Source organism: Somniosus microcephalus, chromosome 5 (genome assembly GCF_052327205.1).
Source record: "Somniosus microcephalus isolate GS21.2 chromosome 5, FLI_Smic_1.0, whole genome shotgun sequence".
In the NCBI taxonomy this organism is placed as follows: domain Eukaryota; kingdom Metazoa; phylum Chordata; class Chondrichthyes; order Squaliformes; family Somniosidae; genus Somniosus; species Somniosus microcephalus.
Genome location: NC_140991.1, coordinates 291,730,297 through 291,748,155, shown reverse-complemented (window position 1 = coordinate 291,748,155; position 17,859 = coordinate 291,730,297). Strand labels below are relative to the sequence as shown.

General features: G+C 43.6%; 1 protein-coding gene across 8 annotated transcripts in view; it reads right to left on the bottom strand.

Annotated features, from left to right (window-relative positions):
• Nucleotides 1-17,859, bottom strand: part of fhod3b (formin homology 2 domain containing 3b) — a 724,225-nt gene that overhangs the window by 38,814 nt on the left and 667,552 nt on the right. For all 8 annotated transcript variants that reach the window (XM_085989128.1, XM_085989121.1, XM_085989122.1 and 5 more), the window contains 2 exons: nt 13,689-13,879; nt 7,716-7,908 (listed from right to left, as the gene is read on the bottom strand). In XM_085989128.1, the coding sequence (XP_085845254.1) occupies nt 7,716-7,908; nt 13,689-13,879 (384 nt within the window). The remainder of the gene's footprint in view (nt 1-7,715; nt 7,909-13,688; nt 13,880-17,859) is intronic.

Below are 17,859 nucleotides of genomic sequence, written 5' to 3'. Positions count from 1 at the left end.
TCACTGCTCTTTTTGATAAATATTAATGACCTGGACTTGGGTATAGGGGACATAGTTTCAAAGTTTGCAGATGACATAAAACTTGGAGTAAACTGCAGTAAACAGTGAGGAGGGTAGCAGCAGACTTCAGGAGGACATAGCCAGACTGGTGAAATGGGCAGACACATGGCAGGTGAAATTTAATGCAGAGAAGTGTGAAGTGATGCATTGTGGGAGGAAGAGTAATGAGAGGCAATATAAACAAAATGATATCATTTTAAATGGGGGTGCAGGAACAGAGACACCTGAGGGTTCACATACACAAACCTTCGAACGTGGCAGGACAAGTTGATAAGGCTGTTCAAAAAGTATGTGGGATCTTTGGCTTTATAAAGAGAGACATAGGGCTGGATTTTGTCAATGGGGACGTGATGGAGGCGGGACTCCCACTTTTTGGGTTGTAGTCCCGCCTCCATCGACTTGTGGCCAACCCACGCTATTTTCCCTTGATTGACCTCGCTAAGCCCGCCCAGCGGGCTCAGCAAGCCAATTAAGGGACACCTGGTTGCTGGTGACGTCAGTGATTGACATTTCATCTGTCAAGAGCTTTTGACAGATGAAAAATCAACGTTTTTCAGCTCTGTGAAGCTGTCAAACACTGACAATCTGTCTTCTAACTTGAGTCCTTCTACTCAGACTCAGTTAGAGATCTCTCCAGACCAGAAAGCAGAAGGCTGCAGCTTTTGACAGTTCAGCGGCCATTCTGCTTTCTGTGCCAGTGAACTGAGGGACTCCCGAGAACGGAAGGAAGGAAGCCTGTAGGAGAAAGTAAAGGTAAGTAAAACTTATTAAAACACTTTACACTTACCTCACACACTTACCTCTGCACACATGCACCCATCACTCACCTGCACAATGGATATCTCGACCTCTCCAACCCCTTCAGACCGACGGTCCGCCTCGCTAACTTGGCGTGGTTTGGAGCCGTCGGGAAGCCCACACTTCAGGGCTAAAAATAGGGATTAGGCAAAAAACTGCCTGTTAACTACCTGTTAACAGGCAGTTAATTGGTACTAATCCCCTTCCCGCCTCAGGGAGGCGGTTCCCAGCACAGGTCGGATACCCGCCTCCTGGGACATTGGCACGGAGGCGGGTTGGGGTGGGATGGGTTCCTGCCCCCGATTCTGCAATTTTCCCATCACTCCCGCCTCCAAACCTGCCTCCACGGGGCTTGAAAATTCGAGCCCATAGAGTACAAAAACAAGGAAGTTATGCTAAACCTTTATAAATCACTGGTTAGGCCTCAGCTGGAGCATCGTGTCCAATTATGGGCACCGCAGTTTAGGAAAAATGTTAAGGGCTTGGAGTGGGTGCAGAATGAGATTTAATAGAATGATAACAGGGATGAGGGACTTCAGTTATGTGGCAAGACTAGGGAAGCTGGGATTGTTCTCCTTAGAAATGCGAAGATTTAATGAAGGTGTTAAAACTTGAGGGGTTTTGACAGAATAAATAAGGAGAAACTGTTTCCACTGGCAGGAGGGTCAGTAACCAGAGGACACAGACTTAAAATAATTGGCAAATGAGCTAGAGGGGAGGTGATGATTTTCTTTTTTACGCAGTGAGTTCTTATGACCTGGAATGCACTACCTGAAAGGATGATGAAAGCAGATTCAATAGTGACTTTCAAAAGGGAATTGGATATATACTTGAATGTGAAAAATGTGCAGAGCTATGGGGAAAGAGCAGGGGAGTGGGCCTAATGAGTTAGCTCTTTCAAAGAGCCGGCACAGGCACGACGGGCCAAATGGCCTCCTTCTGTGCTGTAATATTCTATAATTCTAGGTCATCCTGGGGCCCAGAAATTCCGATTGCAGGCCTCCCGCAGGCGGAGGGCTGCAATCTGGAAAAATCTGCGCCAAGACCGGAGGGCTCCCGGGAGGCGCAGAGTTCCGCTGCTGGGCCTCTCCAAACTGCCGGTGCGCAGGGCCCACGTGTCCCAGAGGCGCAGGCGGTTCGCAGCGTCCCTGGGATCACGTGGGCAATGGGGAGCCAATCAGAGAAGGGAATCTCCCTTCATACATTTGACAGGAAGACCTGTCAAATATATGAATAGAGATCACCCCCAAAACAAGAGGATATGGGGAGAAAGCAGGGACAGGGTACTGAATTTAGATGATCAGCCATGATGTCATTAAATGGCGGAGCAGGCTCGAGGGGCCAAATGGCCTACTCCTGCTCCTATCTTCTTTGTTTCTAAAACATAGTAAAACGTTAAATAAATTTTTTTTTTAAATCACATTTTTAAAATGACTTGAAATTACAATAAATTAAGTATTTTAAACCAAAATTTTATTTTTTGAAAAAAATAATTAAAGTTTTTAGGGGGGCTAAAAATAAACTTACCTTTCTTTAAAGTATTTTTAAATGATAAATCAGTGGAAATTTTTATTTTTAAAAAACTCTTTTCAACTCATCCTGGTAAAAGCAGGCCTTATGCCTGCTTTTACCGGGCACAAGAATTGTAAGTGTTTTCTGCGGGTGGAGGGTCTCCCAAAAACAGAACTCTCCGCCCGCAGAGGCCCTGCTCCAGAGCTTTCTTGACAGATCGGAAATGCCGGTTTTCAGCGCATGCGCAGTGCGTGCCTGAAATCGGCATTTCCGACGTCCCTACGGGTGAGTACACAACGCGTACACACCCATAGGGATCGGAATTTCTGCACCCATGAGTTTTAGTCAAAGGCTTCACTTGGGTTATGGATACTGGGAAAGCAAGTGAAACAAATGCAGACTGTCCTTGCAGGCCCTTCATTTGGATGAGATCATGGTCCTGAGGCAAGAAGGGGGGGGCGGTCATGACCTCATGCACAAGACTTCTGCTAATTGTGGGAATCTTGTTACTGAGTACTGACCGTATTAGTGAAACTGTGCAAAGTGTGGGCTCACCTCTTCAGGGAGCAGATGGTTCGTAAAGTTCTGCACAGATGCACTCGAATGTGCACACAGGATGCTGCCTCTAACTTCAATGACCCTATCTAACAATGGAGAGAAACTAAATCGGGCCAGTCAGCTCTTTTCAATCAGTAGAAATTGAAAGGCAGGGGTTGACAAAAAAATGTTGTCAAAGTTAGATTGTTGATTCAAATTTCTTACTACTAGAAACAATGTCAAGATCAGTGTCTGCTCGTGGTTTTCTGCCAGTTGGAGGGAATTTACATGACAGTCTGGCCAACGGTCAGATCTCAGGGCAGGGCAGGGACGTGCAGCATTCTGGAAGTCCATGGTATGCACAATCTGATTGCTCCCATTTTATGTGGATGGGAACCCAAACAGATTGCGTGAATGGGTATCAGTGAAGGGGAAGACTTATGTATTAGCAAGTCAGTTACCTGCTTATAGCATCTTTGATGGCTGGATGGACAATTTGTTAAAGTCCAACTATCTCAGACTTTTTTGTAACTAGGGAACAAACATCCTGTGTAATGACAAACAATGGCTAACCAGCTGATATAATTAAGAGAATACAGTTCCTTATGAATGGGAATTGTTTCAGTACATCTTCAAAGGATCTGGAATGATACTTCTGTGACTGAGATAGTCCCAGAAGTCAATTTACAGTCTGTAGCTAGCAGAATAGCTGAGCTGGTTTGCCTCTGCAGCAGTGATTCACCACTTAAGTGAACATCTGTTTTCAAGATTCAATGTATATTGAGAGATAAGTCAGGCAAAGTACCTTCAATGTTTTTGATTATATATATCTATCTCTATCATGCTGTGTATATCATGAATAACAGACTATAAATAACTGTCAAGACACTATTTCCTACTGATTACTTTTAATTTACCCGCTCCATGTTACATAAATTACGTGTTGATTTATAGCCAGAGCCTTGGACCAATAGAGAGTATATTCAATATGCCTATTGCAGATGAGGAGAATCATAAAGTGGTATGTGATACACTCCAGGAAGCCATCGTGCAGTGGTAAGGGTTCTATGTTTAATCCCCGGTCTCACTAACATTTACCTCGATATCGGGCAGTATCGGGGCGGGGGGGGGGGGGGGTGCAAGAGCTGCACCTACAGGATTGGTCGGTGATGCTGATTCCGTGTTGAATGTCCAGAATAAAGCCCAAAAACGTAACATTACTCTGAAATGCAAGTCTTTCTTTTACTCTACTTCGAAACCATAACAAAAATTACGTGCACACTGGTGCTGGCGATATTGTGAAGAAAAAGTGATTTCCCATCACCTTTTGGAGTTCAGTCTCACTTACACCAATACAAGCCTGAGCTGGCAGCTTCATGTTGTCCTTTTGGCAGTGGTACGCACAGTCTCAATAGCACAGCATTATATAGGAACATAGGAATTGCTAGATGAAGAAAGTCCAAGGTCCATCTAGTTCGCCTTCTGCCATCCCAGTAGTCGCATAATATAAGGATATGAAGTTGTTGACAAATAGCTGCCTGGGCCCTGGAATTTCCTCCCTAAACCCCTCCGCCTCTTTTTTAAAAGAAAATCGCTCCACTATTGGCAGCCATGCCTTCAGTTGCCTAGGCCCAAAGCTCTAGAATTGTCTTCCTAAACCTTTCCGCCTTTCTAGCTCTCTCTCCTCCTTTAGAACGCTCCTTAAAACCTACCTCTTTGACCAAGCTTTTGGTCATCTGTCCTAATAGCTCCTTATGTGGCTCGGTGTCAGATTTTGTTTGGTAGCGCTTCTGTGAAGCTCCTTGGGATGTTTTACTACATTAAAGAGGCTATATAAATGCAAATTGTTGTTGTTGTAATCACAGCAATCAATCGCTTATCAATTAGTTGACAACAGACCCAGACATGACACAAGGAAAACCCCAATGGATGAGGGCGTTGGGAACCTTTTTCCGCCTAAGCATGCTACACGTACCACATGTCACGTCTCAAATTACTCAAATATTGTATCTCAAACTGTTATTTTCTGAACGACGTCTATCTAATTTGCATTTGAATGAATCAATACTAACTGCTTCCACCATCTCCCTCAGGACCCTGTTCCATAGATTGACCACATGCTCACTGAAATATTGCTTCCTCTGGCTTTACTGCTGTGTACCAGGTGAGATAGCTGGTCATGGTCTACATTATCTAGGCCCTTTAGAATCCAAAAAAGAGGAATCATATCCCCTCTCAACCTTCTCTTTTCTGGTGAGAACATGCCCAATTTACATAATTGCTTCTCATAATCCAATCCCTCCATCCCCTCAATCATTCTGTATTCTTTCAATAGCTGTAATATTTTTGTTGTGCTCCGGCGACCAGCACTGTAGACAGTATTCTAAGTGTGGGCGTATCAATGATTTATAAAGTGGCAGGATTACCTCACTATTTTGGCTCACCATTGACCTTTTAATGCATCCCAACATCTGATTTGCTTTACTTACTGCCCCTGAGCATTGTTGTGATATCCTCCTTGGTACACCGTGAAACATCTCAAATACATCAAATCACTCAAAGAACAGTTAATTCTGTTGGGACCAGACAGTATTACTATGTTATCCAAGCCCAATTAGTAGATGTTGGCATTACAGTTCAAGAAACAGAACAGCTTTTTAAGTGAACAGTCGGGAAGCAGTGAAGGTGGGGGAAGAGATTTCCTCCCTGCTGCAGGAGCACAGAAATTGTAAAATGTAACAGATACATTTTTATGATTTCACCCAGCATTCAGGGGAAACTTTCCTCCAAATGTTGCAGAAAAATGAAGTTTCCTTTGCAAACTATCTTTCTTTCTTGTATAACGATAACAATGGCATTGATATCAGCTTACACATAGAAAATATTTATTTTTTAGATACGATCAACTGTTTTTGTTTCCATTTATCAGGTCTTCTAGATTGAGATGCTTCTAAGAAGCTAAAGTAAGAGGCATTGTAATTTTATTGTACATAATAATGGGAATGCTGGGATGAGGAAAATGATGTAGGACAATGTATTTCCAGCTCAAAAGCAGCAAGAAAGTCAGGTGAAGAGGAACACTGACCACACTAGTGGTAAAATAGAGAAAGGGAAGAAAGGTTGCAAGGGAAAGTGATACTGGGGGCTAGCGGTAAATTGATATTGAAGGTTCACTAGATTGATCCCTGGGATGAGAGTGTTGTCCTATGAGGAGAGATTGAGTAGAATGGGCCTATACTCTCCGGAGTTTAGAAGAATGAGAGGTGATCTCATTGAAACATATAAGATTCTGAGGGGGATTGACAGGGTGGATGCTGAGAGGTTGTTTCCCCTGGATGGAGAGTCTAGAACTAGGGGGCATAGTCTCAGGATAAGGGGTCGGCCATTTAAGACTGAGATGAGGAGGAATTTCTTCAGAGGGTTTGTAAATCTTTGGAATTATCTGCCCCAGAGGGCTGTGAATGCTGAATCATTGAGTATATTCAAGGCTGAGATAGATAGATTTTTGGACTCTGGGGGAAATCAAGGGATATAGGGATCGGGCGGGAAAGTGGAGATGAGTTTGAAGATCAGCCATGATCTTATTGAATGGTGGAGCAGGATTGAGGGGCCGTATGGCCTACTCCTGCTCTTATTTCTTATGTTCTTTATACAGACAGAGGCCTATCAGGTGCTAAGATTTATCTTGCATCCTGTCCAGAACCCCAAGAGAGGTGCTACAAGAGCTTCCCAAAATATGGGAGCAGTATTCAAATTGTGGATGGGCTTGGGCTTTACAGAGAATTACAGTGATTTTTATAGAGGGGAATTAAAGAGGAAATTGAACTTCCTGGAGGCAGCTTGAAGACATACAGGTGATTCAGGGGCTACTTTTGAGTTCAGAGGAAATAGAATGTTGATAGCTGAATATAGACCAAGGCTGGAGTCTAAGGTAAGAGTTGGTTACTGTTGGTTAGATTTACAAGATATATGAAGAAAATAAGCCTTTGAGAGTTTTTACTGGTTTGTTGCGTTATTAGTTGGTTCTGAAGACCCTACAATGCTCAAACCAGTGCGTGATTTCATTCATGCACAGTTGTTGCCAACAAAATGAATCAAATATTTTCAAACTCTCAAAACTCACCTATGTGCAAAGTCCTGTGGCATTTTTCTATTTAGGTTGAGGGAGAAGGTTAAAGCTTTTCTGGGGCAGATTCATTTCAGTGTGACCAAGCAGAGGGACATGGGATCAAAGGGAACTCCACAGCTCACTCATCCCTTTATTTATGTGGAGAATTTCACCCCCAACAAAAAAAACCTAAAAGGTCGCTGCTAGTAAAGGCCTTTTTTCAGTTTTCTTTTCAGCTCTGTCCTCCTATCCCCACCCTCTTATCTCTCTGGATCCCTGCTGCAATTCTGGCCACCACACACACAGCCTCCAAAAAGGATTGAAAACATCTCAGGCTTTTTCCACATCTGCAATCGAAGCGGCTCTACAACTGGCTGACAGTAAGATTTCTCGCAGTAATGGTGAATGACAGGGAGAGGGTTCCAGCAAATGTCACTTTTTCCATCCCTGTAATAAGAGATTCTCCCCATGGCAACGCTTCAGTTGGAGGCTCTGAGAGCTGCAGCTTGTTCCCAAAAAACAGTAAATTATTTCTTTGTTCTGAGGTAAAGAAGCTTTGCAAACCCAAAATCATCAACTCATTGCTATCCACAGCTCAAACGAAGCCTATTGATGAAGTGCTGAAGCTCTGGCACAGAGGATATCAGTGAATGTTCAGCCCCACCCCAGTGAATATTGGCAAAAAATAAATGTTACTTACATCTGTAATCATTTTGCCTCTGGTCTTGTTTCTTTCTCTGTGATTGGCTCGTTTCTGCTTTTGCTGTAACACTCGCTCCCTGGTGGTGCGGTACTCAAGAGCAAACTCACTGATGATCTTACAGAACTTGTGAATGTTCACATCTCTGATTGCATAAGGGGGATGTCCCATGAAGAGTAGAAATGCATGGAATCTAGAAAGGCAAGGGGAAGGAAGGAAGGAACATGTTGTTCAGAACAATCTGTTCATACATTGCACACTGCACATGTGACTATCTGATCACTGGAGCAAATTGTGCATGCAGGATGGTTAACTGTACAAATTCTTTTACAAGACGGACAGTGATAGAGTTGCAAATGCTTGATGGGATGTCGTTAAGGAGAGCATTCCTTACAGAAGCATTTCCACAGACAGCAATCATTTCCCAATGTATACGAGTTTGTAGTTATGAGTTATGCTCAAGGGAGATGCTCTGGAAAATGGGATAATTTCACTTCTGCCAGAGATCCCATTGAACAGGTTTCAGATGTAATACAGTAACCTTGCCAAACTGAAAGACCGCCAGATTTTACTTCTGATTTTCCTCTTCGATCATCCAGAATTTTGGGTGCTCATCCACGCACGTGGCCTTTTATTGTTTAATTGCAGTTTATTGTTTCCCTGTTTGTAGAATCAAGCAAATATCACAGCTGTGCAGCATTGTTGGAGTGAGCAACAGATGGAACAGACAAAGACCCCAAATGCTTCGACAGAATCACTTGAAATATTCAGTGGAATAATAAACAAATGGAAACTTCAAACACATCTTCACATCCAACAAGACTTGGGGGTGGAGTTGGGGAAAATAACTTTTCAACCGCACCTACGGTGAGTGTTTAGGTCCAAGTTTGCACAGTGCCTTTTTTGGGCACACTTCAGGAGGTTCTATAACTTCTGCATCCTGGTGGGTTATTCAAGATAAAACTATTGGGTGATTCCACCATTCCAACTAGTACTGGGGAAACCAGATAGAGGCACCTGGGAACATTTTAGACATTGAAAATAATAACAACCCCCAAAGATAGGCCATAGGAAAGCACAATCGCAGAAGGGTAAAGGTTAATTCTGAGAGTGCAAAATAGCATGGTTTTTCCCACCAGGTGATGAATCTCAGGGAAGCTTCCCATTCAGTCTTCATTCATCCTCTTCCCAAAAAACCATAAGCAGTGAAGATCAAGTATGGAAAAAAATCAATAACAAACACTGACGTTCATTTTATAGCATATAAGCCTTTTTCCTTAGGGTGCCCGTTATAAATTTGGGTGTGCTGTAGACATCTTCAAAGGTTCAGTGGTGTCAGATTCCCATCAGCAATATGAACATTTTCCTTTTGTAGGAGGTGACACACACTGTCCTATATCTACTTGTATGTTAGCGCAACTTGGGCATGTAACAACAGCATCCCCTTATAATCTCAACCTGATAATCGTGTCTTTCAAATGCGTACTTTTTCAATCTTTCTGAAAACACTTGGTAGTGAGGTGCAGCCTGATGAAAATTATTAAGCTACTTTATTTCACAGTGAGACAAAGTTACAATTATCATCAGATTCATATAGTTCAATAAGTACAAGTTATCTTTATGGGTTGATGCATGAAAAACATCCACAATTCCCTAAAAGCCTTGCTGGGCCTAAACAAGATGTCTAACTGTAATCCAAAATTTCTGATTTTAAGCCTTTTGAAGCTCTCTGTTTAAAAGCCTAACTGACCTCATAGACTTCCCAAAAAGCCAGATTCTGTTTCTCTCTCTCTCTCTCTCTCTCTCTCCAGTTGACAGATAGGAATCAAAGGACTTTCCACACAATGGGTGTGCGAATGTTTTTCAATTGCCTAGACAAGCTAATGAATTGCTTATGTTTAGTCTGTGGAGAAAATAACTTCCATTTTGCATATTAAGCACGTTTCGACTAGATGGGGTTGATTTTAACTTTTGGCCGGTCGGCCCAATCCAGGAGCAGAGAGGTCGGAGCTATTTTGAGGCCCTTACTCATTTAATTGAAACTGGTGAGCTGCAGGCACAAAGCGGCATCCTGACTGAGGCCTACCCAATATTGAGTGGTCCAGAGGTTGCCAGCCAGGAGCAATGAGAGTCTGGGAGTGTCGCTGTCATGGCAGGGGGCTGGTGGAGGATCCTGGAGCAGCAGCAGCCCTGATTATTCTTGTGAGACCCTGAGAAACACTCCTGTTCCTACAAAAGTAAATTTAAAACTTACCTTTTCAGGGCCTCCGGCTCTGTTGCCAGTGCAACTGGTTGGAGAGTGCACGGCACAGGATCAGACCAGTTCTGTCCTAAAATGGCAATCGAGGTTCTATGTACATCATAGACTTCCGATTTGCATTTTAAAAGTGGCTTATGACCTGAACCAGCATGAGCTTCACTGGCCAGTGGTAGGCCCCGTAAAAGTGGTAGCATTTGGGCGGTAAGGCTACCGACCCCATTTCAAGGCCATTACAGGCCCGTTAATACCAATTTCGACAAGTTAATGTCAACCCCAGTGCCTTTTAAAATGAAACTTGGTGAAAATACACTTTACTTAAAAGGCCCGGGATTTTTCCTAGTGCTTTCCTTGGAAAAGAGGTAAAAAAAATCCTGAAAAGTGCCAGTTTGTGCCTCTCGTCCTTCTGCCTGTAACAAAGTCAAAAACAACTTGCATTTATGTAGCACCTTTAACATAGTAAAACATCCCAAGGTGCTTCACAAGAGCATGATCAAACAAAATTCGACACCAATCCACATTAGGAGATATTAGGACAAGAGGAGGTAGGTTTTAAAGAGCGTTTTAAAGGAGGACAGACAGGTTGAGAGGCGGAGAGGCTTCGGGGGGGAGGGGGGACTTCCAGAGCTTAGGGCCTAGGCAGCTGACGGCATGGCCGCCAATAGTAGAGCGAGTAAAATCAGGGATGCGCAAGAAGCCAGAATTGGAGGAGTGCAGAGATCTTGGAGAGTTGTAGGGCCCAAGGAGGTTACAGAGATAGGGAGGGGCGAGGCCATGAAGAGATTTGTAAACAAGGATGAGAATTTTAAAATCAAGGCATTGCCGGACCGGGAGCCAGTGTAGGTTAGCGAGCACAGGGGTGATGGGTGAATGGGGCTTTGTGCGAGTTAGGATATGGGCAGAGTTTGGGATGAGCTCAAGTTTATGGAGGGTGGAAAATGGGAGGCTGGCCGGGAGAGCATTGAATAGTCAAGTCTGAAGGTAACAAAGGCATGAATGAGGATTTCAGCAGCAGATGAGCCGAGGCAGCGTCAGAGATGGGCGATGTTACAGAGGTGAAGTAGGTGGTTTTATTGATGGACTGGATATGTGGTTGGAAGATCATGCAAGGATCAAATAGAATTCCAAGGTCTGGTTCAGCCTAACAGCGTGGCCAGGTAGAGAGGTGGAGTTGGTGGCTAGGGAATGGAGGTTTGTGGCGGAGACCGAAGACAGCGGCTTTGGTCTTCCCAATAATTAGTTGGAGGAAATTCTTGCTCATCCAGTACTGGATGTCAGACAAGCAGCGTGACAAATCAGAGACAGTGGAGGGGTGGGTGAGGTAGAACTGGGCGTCCTCAACGTATATGTGGAACCTGACATTGTGTTTTCCGATGATGTCGCCGAGGGGCAGCAAGTAGATGAAAAAGTCCAGACACTGTTCTGAGCCAAACTGCTCTGTGATGAGGGGAGTAGCAGAAATTCAGTAGTATGAGGAGTGCACCTGGCAGAGAAGTTAATGTACTTCTCCATGGACAGGCTAGTGGAATGGGCAGAAACATGGCAGATGAAATTCAATGCAGAAAAGTGTAAAGTGATACATTTTGGTAGGAAGAATAAGGAGGGACAATGCAAGCTACATGGTATAAATTTAAAGGTGGTGTAAGAACAGAGAGACCTGGGGGTGATTGTGCACACATCTTTGAAGGTGGCAGGACAGGTTAACAAAGCAGTTAATAAAGCAGATGGGATCCTGGGCTTTGTAAACAGAGGCAGAGAGTACAAAAGCCAGGAAGTGAGGCCTATATAAAACATTAGTCCAGCCCCAGCTGGAGAATTGTGTCCAATTCTGGACACCACACTTTAGGAAGGACATAAAGGCTTTGGAGAGGGTACAGAGGAGATTTACTGGAATGGTTCCAGGGATGAGGGATTACAGTTACGTGGATAGACTGCAGAAGCTGGGGTTGTTCTCCTTAGAGCAGAGAAGGCTAAGAGGAGATTTGACAGAGGTGTTTCAAATCATGAAGGGTTTAGACAGAGTATATAAAGGAAAACTGTTTCCAGTGGCTGAAGGGTTGATAACCAAAGGGCACAGATTTAAGATGATTGGTAAAAGGACCAGAGGCAACACGAGGAAAACCGTTTTTACTCAAAGTGGCTAGGATTTGGAATGCACTGCCTGATAGGGTGGTCGATACAGATTCAATAGTAGCTTTCAGAAGGGACTGGATAATACTTGGAGAAAAAATTGCAGAGATATGGGACATCCTGAGGTTATGAAAGGCACTATAAGAATGCAAGTCTTTATTTATAAAGAATATGGTTATATTTTACTACACCTAGTACACAGAAGAAACCTTCTCCTACTGTGAGGGAGTCAAAGTGGGAGACAATTTCACAAGCCTAGGTTGCCAGTGTAAATTGGAAATCCAGACACGCACTGCCCAAGATTACCTGACACATTGGTTGGAAAACTGTAAGCAGTTTGTGCCCAGATTTCCAATTTGTACTGCTGGTAGACTAGGCTCCCCTGTCAGCACAGTCTTGAACACATTTTGGCACAATGCAAATATACTGATATATTATCCAAGCTAGCAGGTGGATGACCTGTTCCCAACCCTGTATTGATCCCACTTTTGAACTGCTTTCTAAGAGCTTGGCTAACTTTTGATTTTCCCCTTCCTCCCTGTGGGAAGCCACCATCCTTATGATGACCCAGCTAAGATCAGGAACTCAGCATGAGGGGCAGGAGAGTGTGGTAAACCACTGTTTGTATTCCACTGTGTACATGCCTGGACATGCCTCGGCTGACTCCTCCCACAAGTCCTAGTATAAAGGTGACTGCTCCCCAGCCCTTTGTATTTCTGGACCGGTCGACCACTCGAGGCAGACCTTCATTCTTTTGTTAATAAAAGCCTTTAGTTACTCTCTTAACTCTCAGTCTTTTATGAGTAATTGATAGCGCATCAGAGAGAGAAGGGGAGGAATTAAGTATATGTCTTATCACTTCTTGGCATGCTACTTCTGATCCACAACTCATTCAGCTGCTATGCTCACACCCTCTGGATTCTCGACCTACCTACCCTGCACCTTCGTTCCTTGCTTGCTTTCAAACCCTTTGACCATGCCTTAGGTGTCCCATTACAGCATCTCCATTCCTCTCCCTTTTCCCATGCTCAGTATTTCCTCTTTATTGTAAAGTGCTCTGAGCCATCTCCTTTCACACGAGGAGCACTCTATACATACAAGTTGTTACTGCAGTCCACTGTAGCACTTACTCCGAATTCTAGGCTGTTATATTCAGCTTTAAAAACTCACAGCAAACCATTTTTTTCCCCCCACGTTACAAGAATGAGTGCGTGCACATTCAAAAATCTTTTTATCCTCATAAACATCCATTTATTTCAAAATAAACAGAAATAAAAGAGGATTAAAGTTAATCATAATGCTCTGCAAATATTAAATTTTCCCCATACGACCAACAACCTTTTTTAAAGAAAAAAACAAGCTTGGTCGCACCTCTCCACTACTTCTCCACTCATTTAGTATTCTCCTACTTTTTTCAATTCTGGAGGTGTCTGAAGCATAGGTTTTGGCCTATGCCTAGCTTTCTGGATATAAAAAAAAATCCCTAAAACAAAACTATGAAAACATCTTTAACTCTCTCACAAAATAAGTAGAGATTAGGACAATGGAGAGATAGATCATTTGTGGAAAGAATCCACATCTTGTACCTGTTTATTATTCTTCTGTGAACAATTTTTAAAATGATGATCCTCTCGGCGCAATCCTTCAGGAACTCGGACATTTTCTGCTTCAGGGTGGGTCTCATTTCATGTTTCGCAATAGCCTTTAGGTGATCCCATGAGGCTTTGCATCTCCTCTCCAACTGACAAAGGCTTTCTTGAAGCTGGTCAAAGTCAACCTGAGAATAACAGTTATTAAAAAATAATAATTTGAGCTTTTCTGCACAGACAACCATTTTTCTAGGTTTAACGTGATTATCTTTTATTTCAGAACTTAGTGCCATATAAACAAGGAGCAGAAGTAGAAAGGACAGTGCCAGCAGAATACAGATCATTCAGGAATGAGCTGTTAGATCTACCCAGGGCCAAAGCTAGGCTGGACTTTATGGAGACTGGGTGGTGCGAGAGGGTAGAACAATGTTTATTTTTACTTCTAGGACTTTGATTTGAATACAACTCAAACTAATGGGACAAATATCTCCTCTCTACCAGCTGTTAGGGTACTTAGCATAATAAATTTGGTCATCTCACTTCTATTACTTAAGAGCATCAGAACATAAGAAATAAGAGCAGGAGTACGCCTTACGGCCCCTTGAGCCTGCTCTGCCAGTCTGTAAGATCATGGCTGGTCATCGACCTCAACTCAACTTTCCCGCCCGATCTCCATATCCCTTGATTCCCCTAGAGTCCAAAAATCTATCTACCTCAGCCTTGAATATACTCAAAGATTCAGCATCCACAGCCCTCTGGGGCAGAGAATTCCAAAGATTCTCAACCCTCTGAGTGAAGAAATTCCTCCTCATCTCAGACGTAAATGGCCGACCCCTTATCCTGAGATGATGCCCCCTAGTTCACTCCAGCCAGGGGAAACAACCTCTCAGCATCTACCCTGTCAATCCCCTTCAGAATCTTGTATGTTTCAATGAGATCACCTCTCTTTCTTCTAAACTTCAGAGAGTATAGGCCCATTCTACGTAATCTCTCCTCATAGAACAGTCCTCTCATCCCAGGAATCAATCTAGTGAACCTTTGTTGCACCGCCTCCAAGGCAAGTGTATCCTTCCTTAGATAAGGAGACCAAAACTGTGCACAGTACTCCAGGTATGAAATCAGAAGGAAATGGGTACATCATACTAGCTGGGGTTAAGCGTGTTTTTGGGACAAAGTGGGTCAGAGTGGAGGGAGTGCTCGACAATGATACTGGATGATCAAAATGCAAAAATGTTCCATTCACCACCATGGGAGTATATCTCAACTGTGAGCACAAACATTTACTAAAATAATACGATTTTTTTTGTAGTTACTTTTCAACAGCGGCAGCCTACCATCAGCTGAGGGGTAGAGTGGGCAAGGGAGAGAAATGGCATGAAGCAACAGCTCTTAAAGGAGCATACTTTCTAGGCACAAGCCTGGATATAAGCTGGTTAAGGACACAGGACACCTCTATTGTCTGGTGCGCACAGCGCATTGCCCAGGAGAAAATTGGAGAATCTTGCCTGAGCTCATTTCAGTATCATTTGCACTGATTTTTGGACTGAAATGAGGCCGCCGCTCACCTTGGGACAGACTATTGCAAGCTGGCACACAACAGGCAGAGATCCAGTGAGTGCGATCTCCGCCTGATTTCATGGGCTCCAATTGCCCATTCTGTGTGCTCATGCCACCAGCTGTGTAGCAGAGAAATTCTACCCTTAGGTTGTTTAAGGTCATGACTGTATCAGTGGTTTCCTATGAAAAACCAGATTAAAAGGTGATAACCATCGTTAGACTGATACGTTTTACAGTAAACACAGGCAATCAGCAAAATTCTTGGAGGTCTCCTTTTCAGCTGGTAAAATGGTTAACAGTTTAAGATAAAGGGACCTCAGGGATTCCAAGAAGCCCCTGTGCATGATAAAGCAATCAGTTTAACAAATGTTGACTCCCAACTGCTCCCCATATTTGATTAATGACATATAGAGTCATTCCAGTGAGGATGAGGCTACAGGAACATAGATCCCGACAGGCCAGCTGGATTGTAAACCTATCTTTTACATGGCTGACAGCAGAGTTACAAAACACCCCGCTCTCATTGCTGCCCAGGCCTAAACTGATTAGGCCAACAGATTTCATGTTGCTGGTGGCAATACGACAAAGAAAAAAGTGGATGCCTGCTTTAAGAGTATGAAGAAATGGAAGGAGTAAGGGTTCGGGTTAGGCCTCCCCTTTGTATGGCTGAGAAATAAGAGCATAAAAAATGAAGTGCCTCTTGACAGTTGTCAATTGCCTTCTAACTTAAATGTAATGCAATATGTGAAGACCAGTTCAGGGTTGATGAGAACATTTAAACATTAAAAGTGACTTGGGTTAGTGGGTCATATTTTATATCGCAGGGCAAGTAAAGTAATCTGCACCAGGCTGCCTTGAGGTTGATTGATTATTGAGCACTGCACCCTGTTAACACATTACTGTCAAGTTTCTGTGGTTTCATTGCGAGGTCATTCTTAAAGATACAAAGAAATTAGGATACATGCGTGATAAGAAAAAGAACAGGAAAACCACGTATCGCACTTTAGAGAAGTGATCTCATTGTCAAGTAAAATTAAACAATTTTGAAAAGCTACACGCAGCTTTGACATTCATTTGCGCTTTTCCAATCTGTTTTTTGTTTAAACAGTGCATGCTGACAGTTACAACGTCAGGGAATCAGGTGCTGATTTGGAGCAACTGCTGAGTCTGGCAGTGAGAAGGAGCTGAATTAACATTGCTACAAACAAGCTTAAAGATTGCAGCAATCTTACCAATTCAGCCCCTTCGCAATTCCAGGCAACTAATGCAAACTAGCTAGTAACACTGGGAGCTTCCTACGGATGGCCCAGGGTTGTTACTCTTCATATCCTTGTTATATTGAACACTATAGAATTTACAGCATTCAGTACTGCCAGGGTGTGGATTGCAGTGCCAGTCAGTGAATGCTTGCCCCCCTCCTCAGCTGTCAGCCATGGCTCAGTAGGTAGCACTCTCGCCTCGGAGTCAGAAGGTTGTGGGTTCAAGCCCCACTCTAGAGACTTGAGTACAAAATCTACGCTGACACTTCAGTGCAGTACTGAGGGAGTGCTGCACTGCCGGAGGTACCGTCTTTTAGATGAGACGTTAAACAGAGGTCTGTCCTCTCAGGTGGACACAAAAGATCCCACGGCACTATTCGAAGAAGGGCAGGGGAGTCTTGGCCTACATTTATCCCTCAACGAACATCACTAAAAAAAAATCTGGCCATTATCACATTGCTGTTTGTGGGAGCTTGCTGTGCGCAAATTAGCTGCCGTGTTTCCTACATTACAACAACGATTACACTTCAAAAGTACTTCATTGGCTTATTGGCTGTGCACATATGCAAGGAAGAATAAAGCTTAGTCGAAGGAAAAGAGAACTGTACTGAAATTTAAAATAGAAAATGCTTTTTTATGTCAATGAAAGAGCTTCACTGTCAAATGGCTCCTTCCAGAGGGACTTAGAATTGTTGAGACAGGTTGATAAAATAACTCCCACAGAATCTATTAATTTTTGTTTGACATCGGTCCTTTTCTCCTGTGGGTTAGAGGGGTCAGGGAGTCTTGCGCCATGCGCTGGGGCTCAAAGGCAACGAGCCATGCACTGGGGCTTAGGGAGTCTTGCGCCATGCGCTGGGGCTCAAAGGCAACGAGCCATGCACTGGGGCTTAGGGAGTCTTGCGCCATGCACAGGGGTTCAAAGGCTATGATGGTCTGCGCTAAAGATAAGGGATGAAGTTGAGAAGGCGATTCAGTGGCGGATGGATTGCTTTGGAAGTAGAGGTAGAAGATCAGCCATGATCTTATTGAATGGCGGAGCAGGCTCGAGGGGCCGTATGGCCTACTCCTGCTCCTATGTCTTCTGTTCTTATGAAGACATTAAGTTGCTCCCCTCAGTAATGTCTACTGCACAGGGAGTGTGGAATGGAGAGCTGTTTTTAAGGTAGTATTACATAACCTCAACTCTCTCGGCTGGATTCCATATGCAACTTTACAACCTTCTCCCTTTTATGAGTGACATATCAAGTCTTCGTCTTCCTCAACTCCAAAACAATATTTATGTCTGAATGTTTTGGGTAATATTACAACTTGAAAATCAGGGTGAAGTTCGTCAATTCCCGAGACCCCAT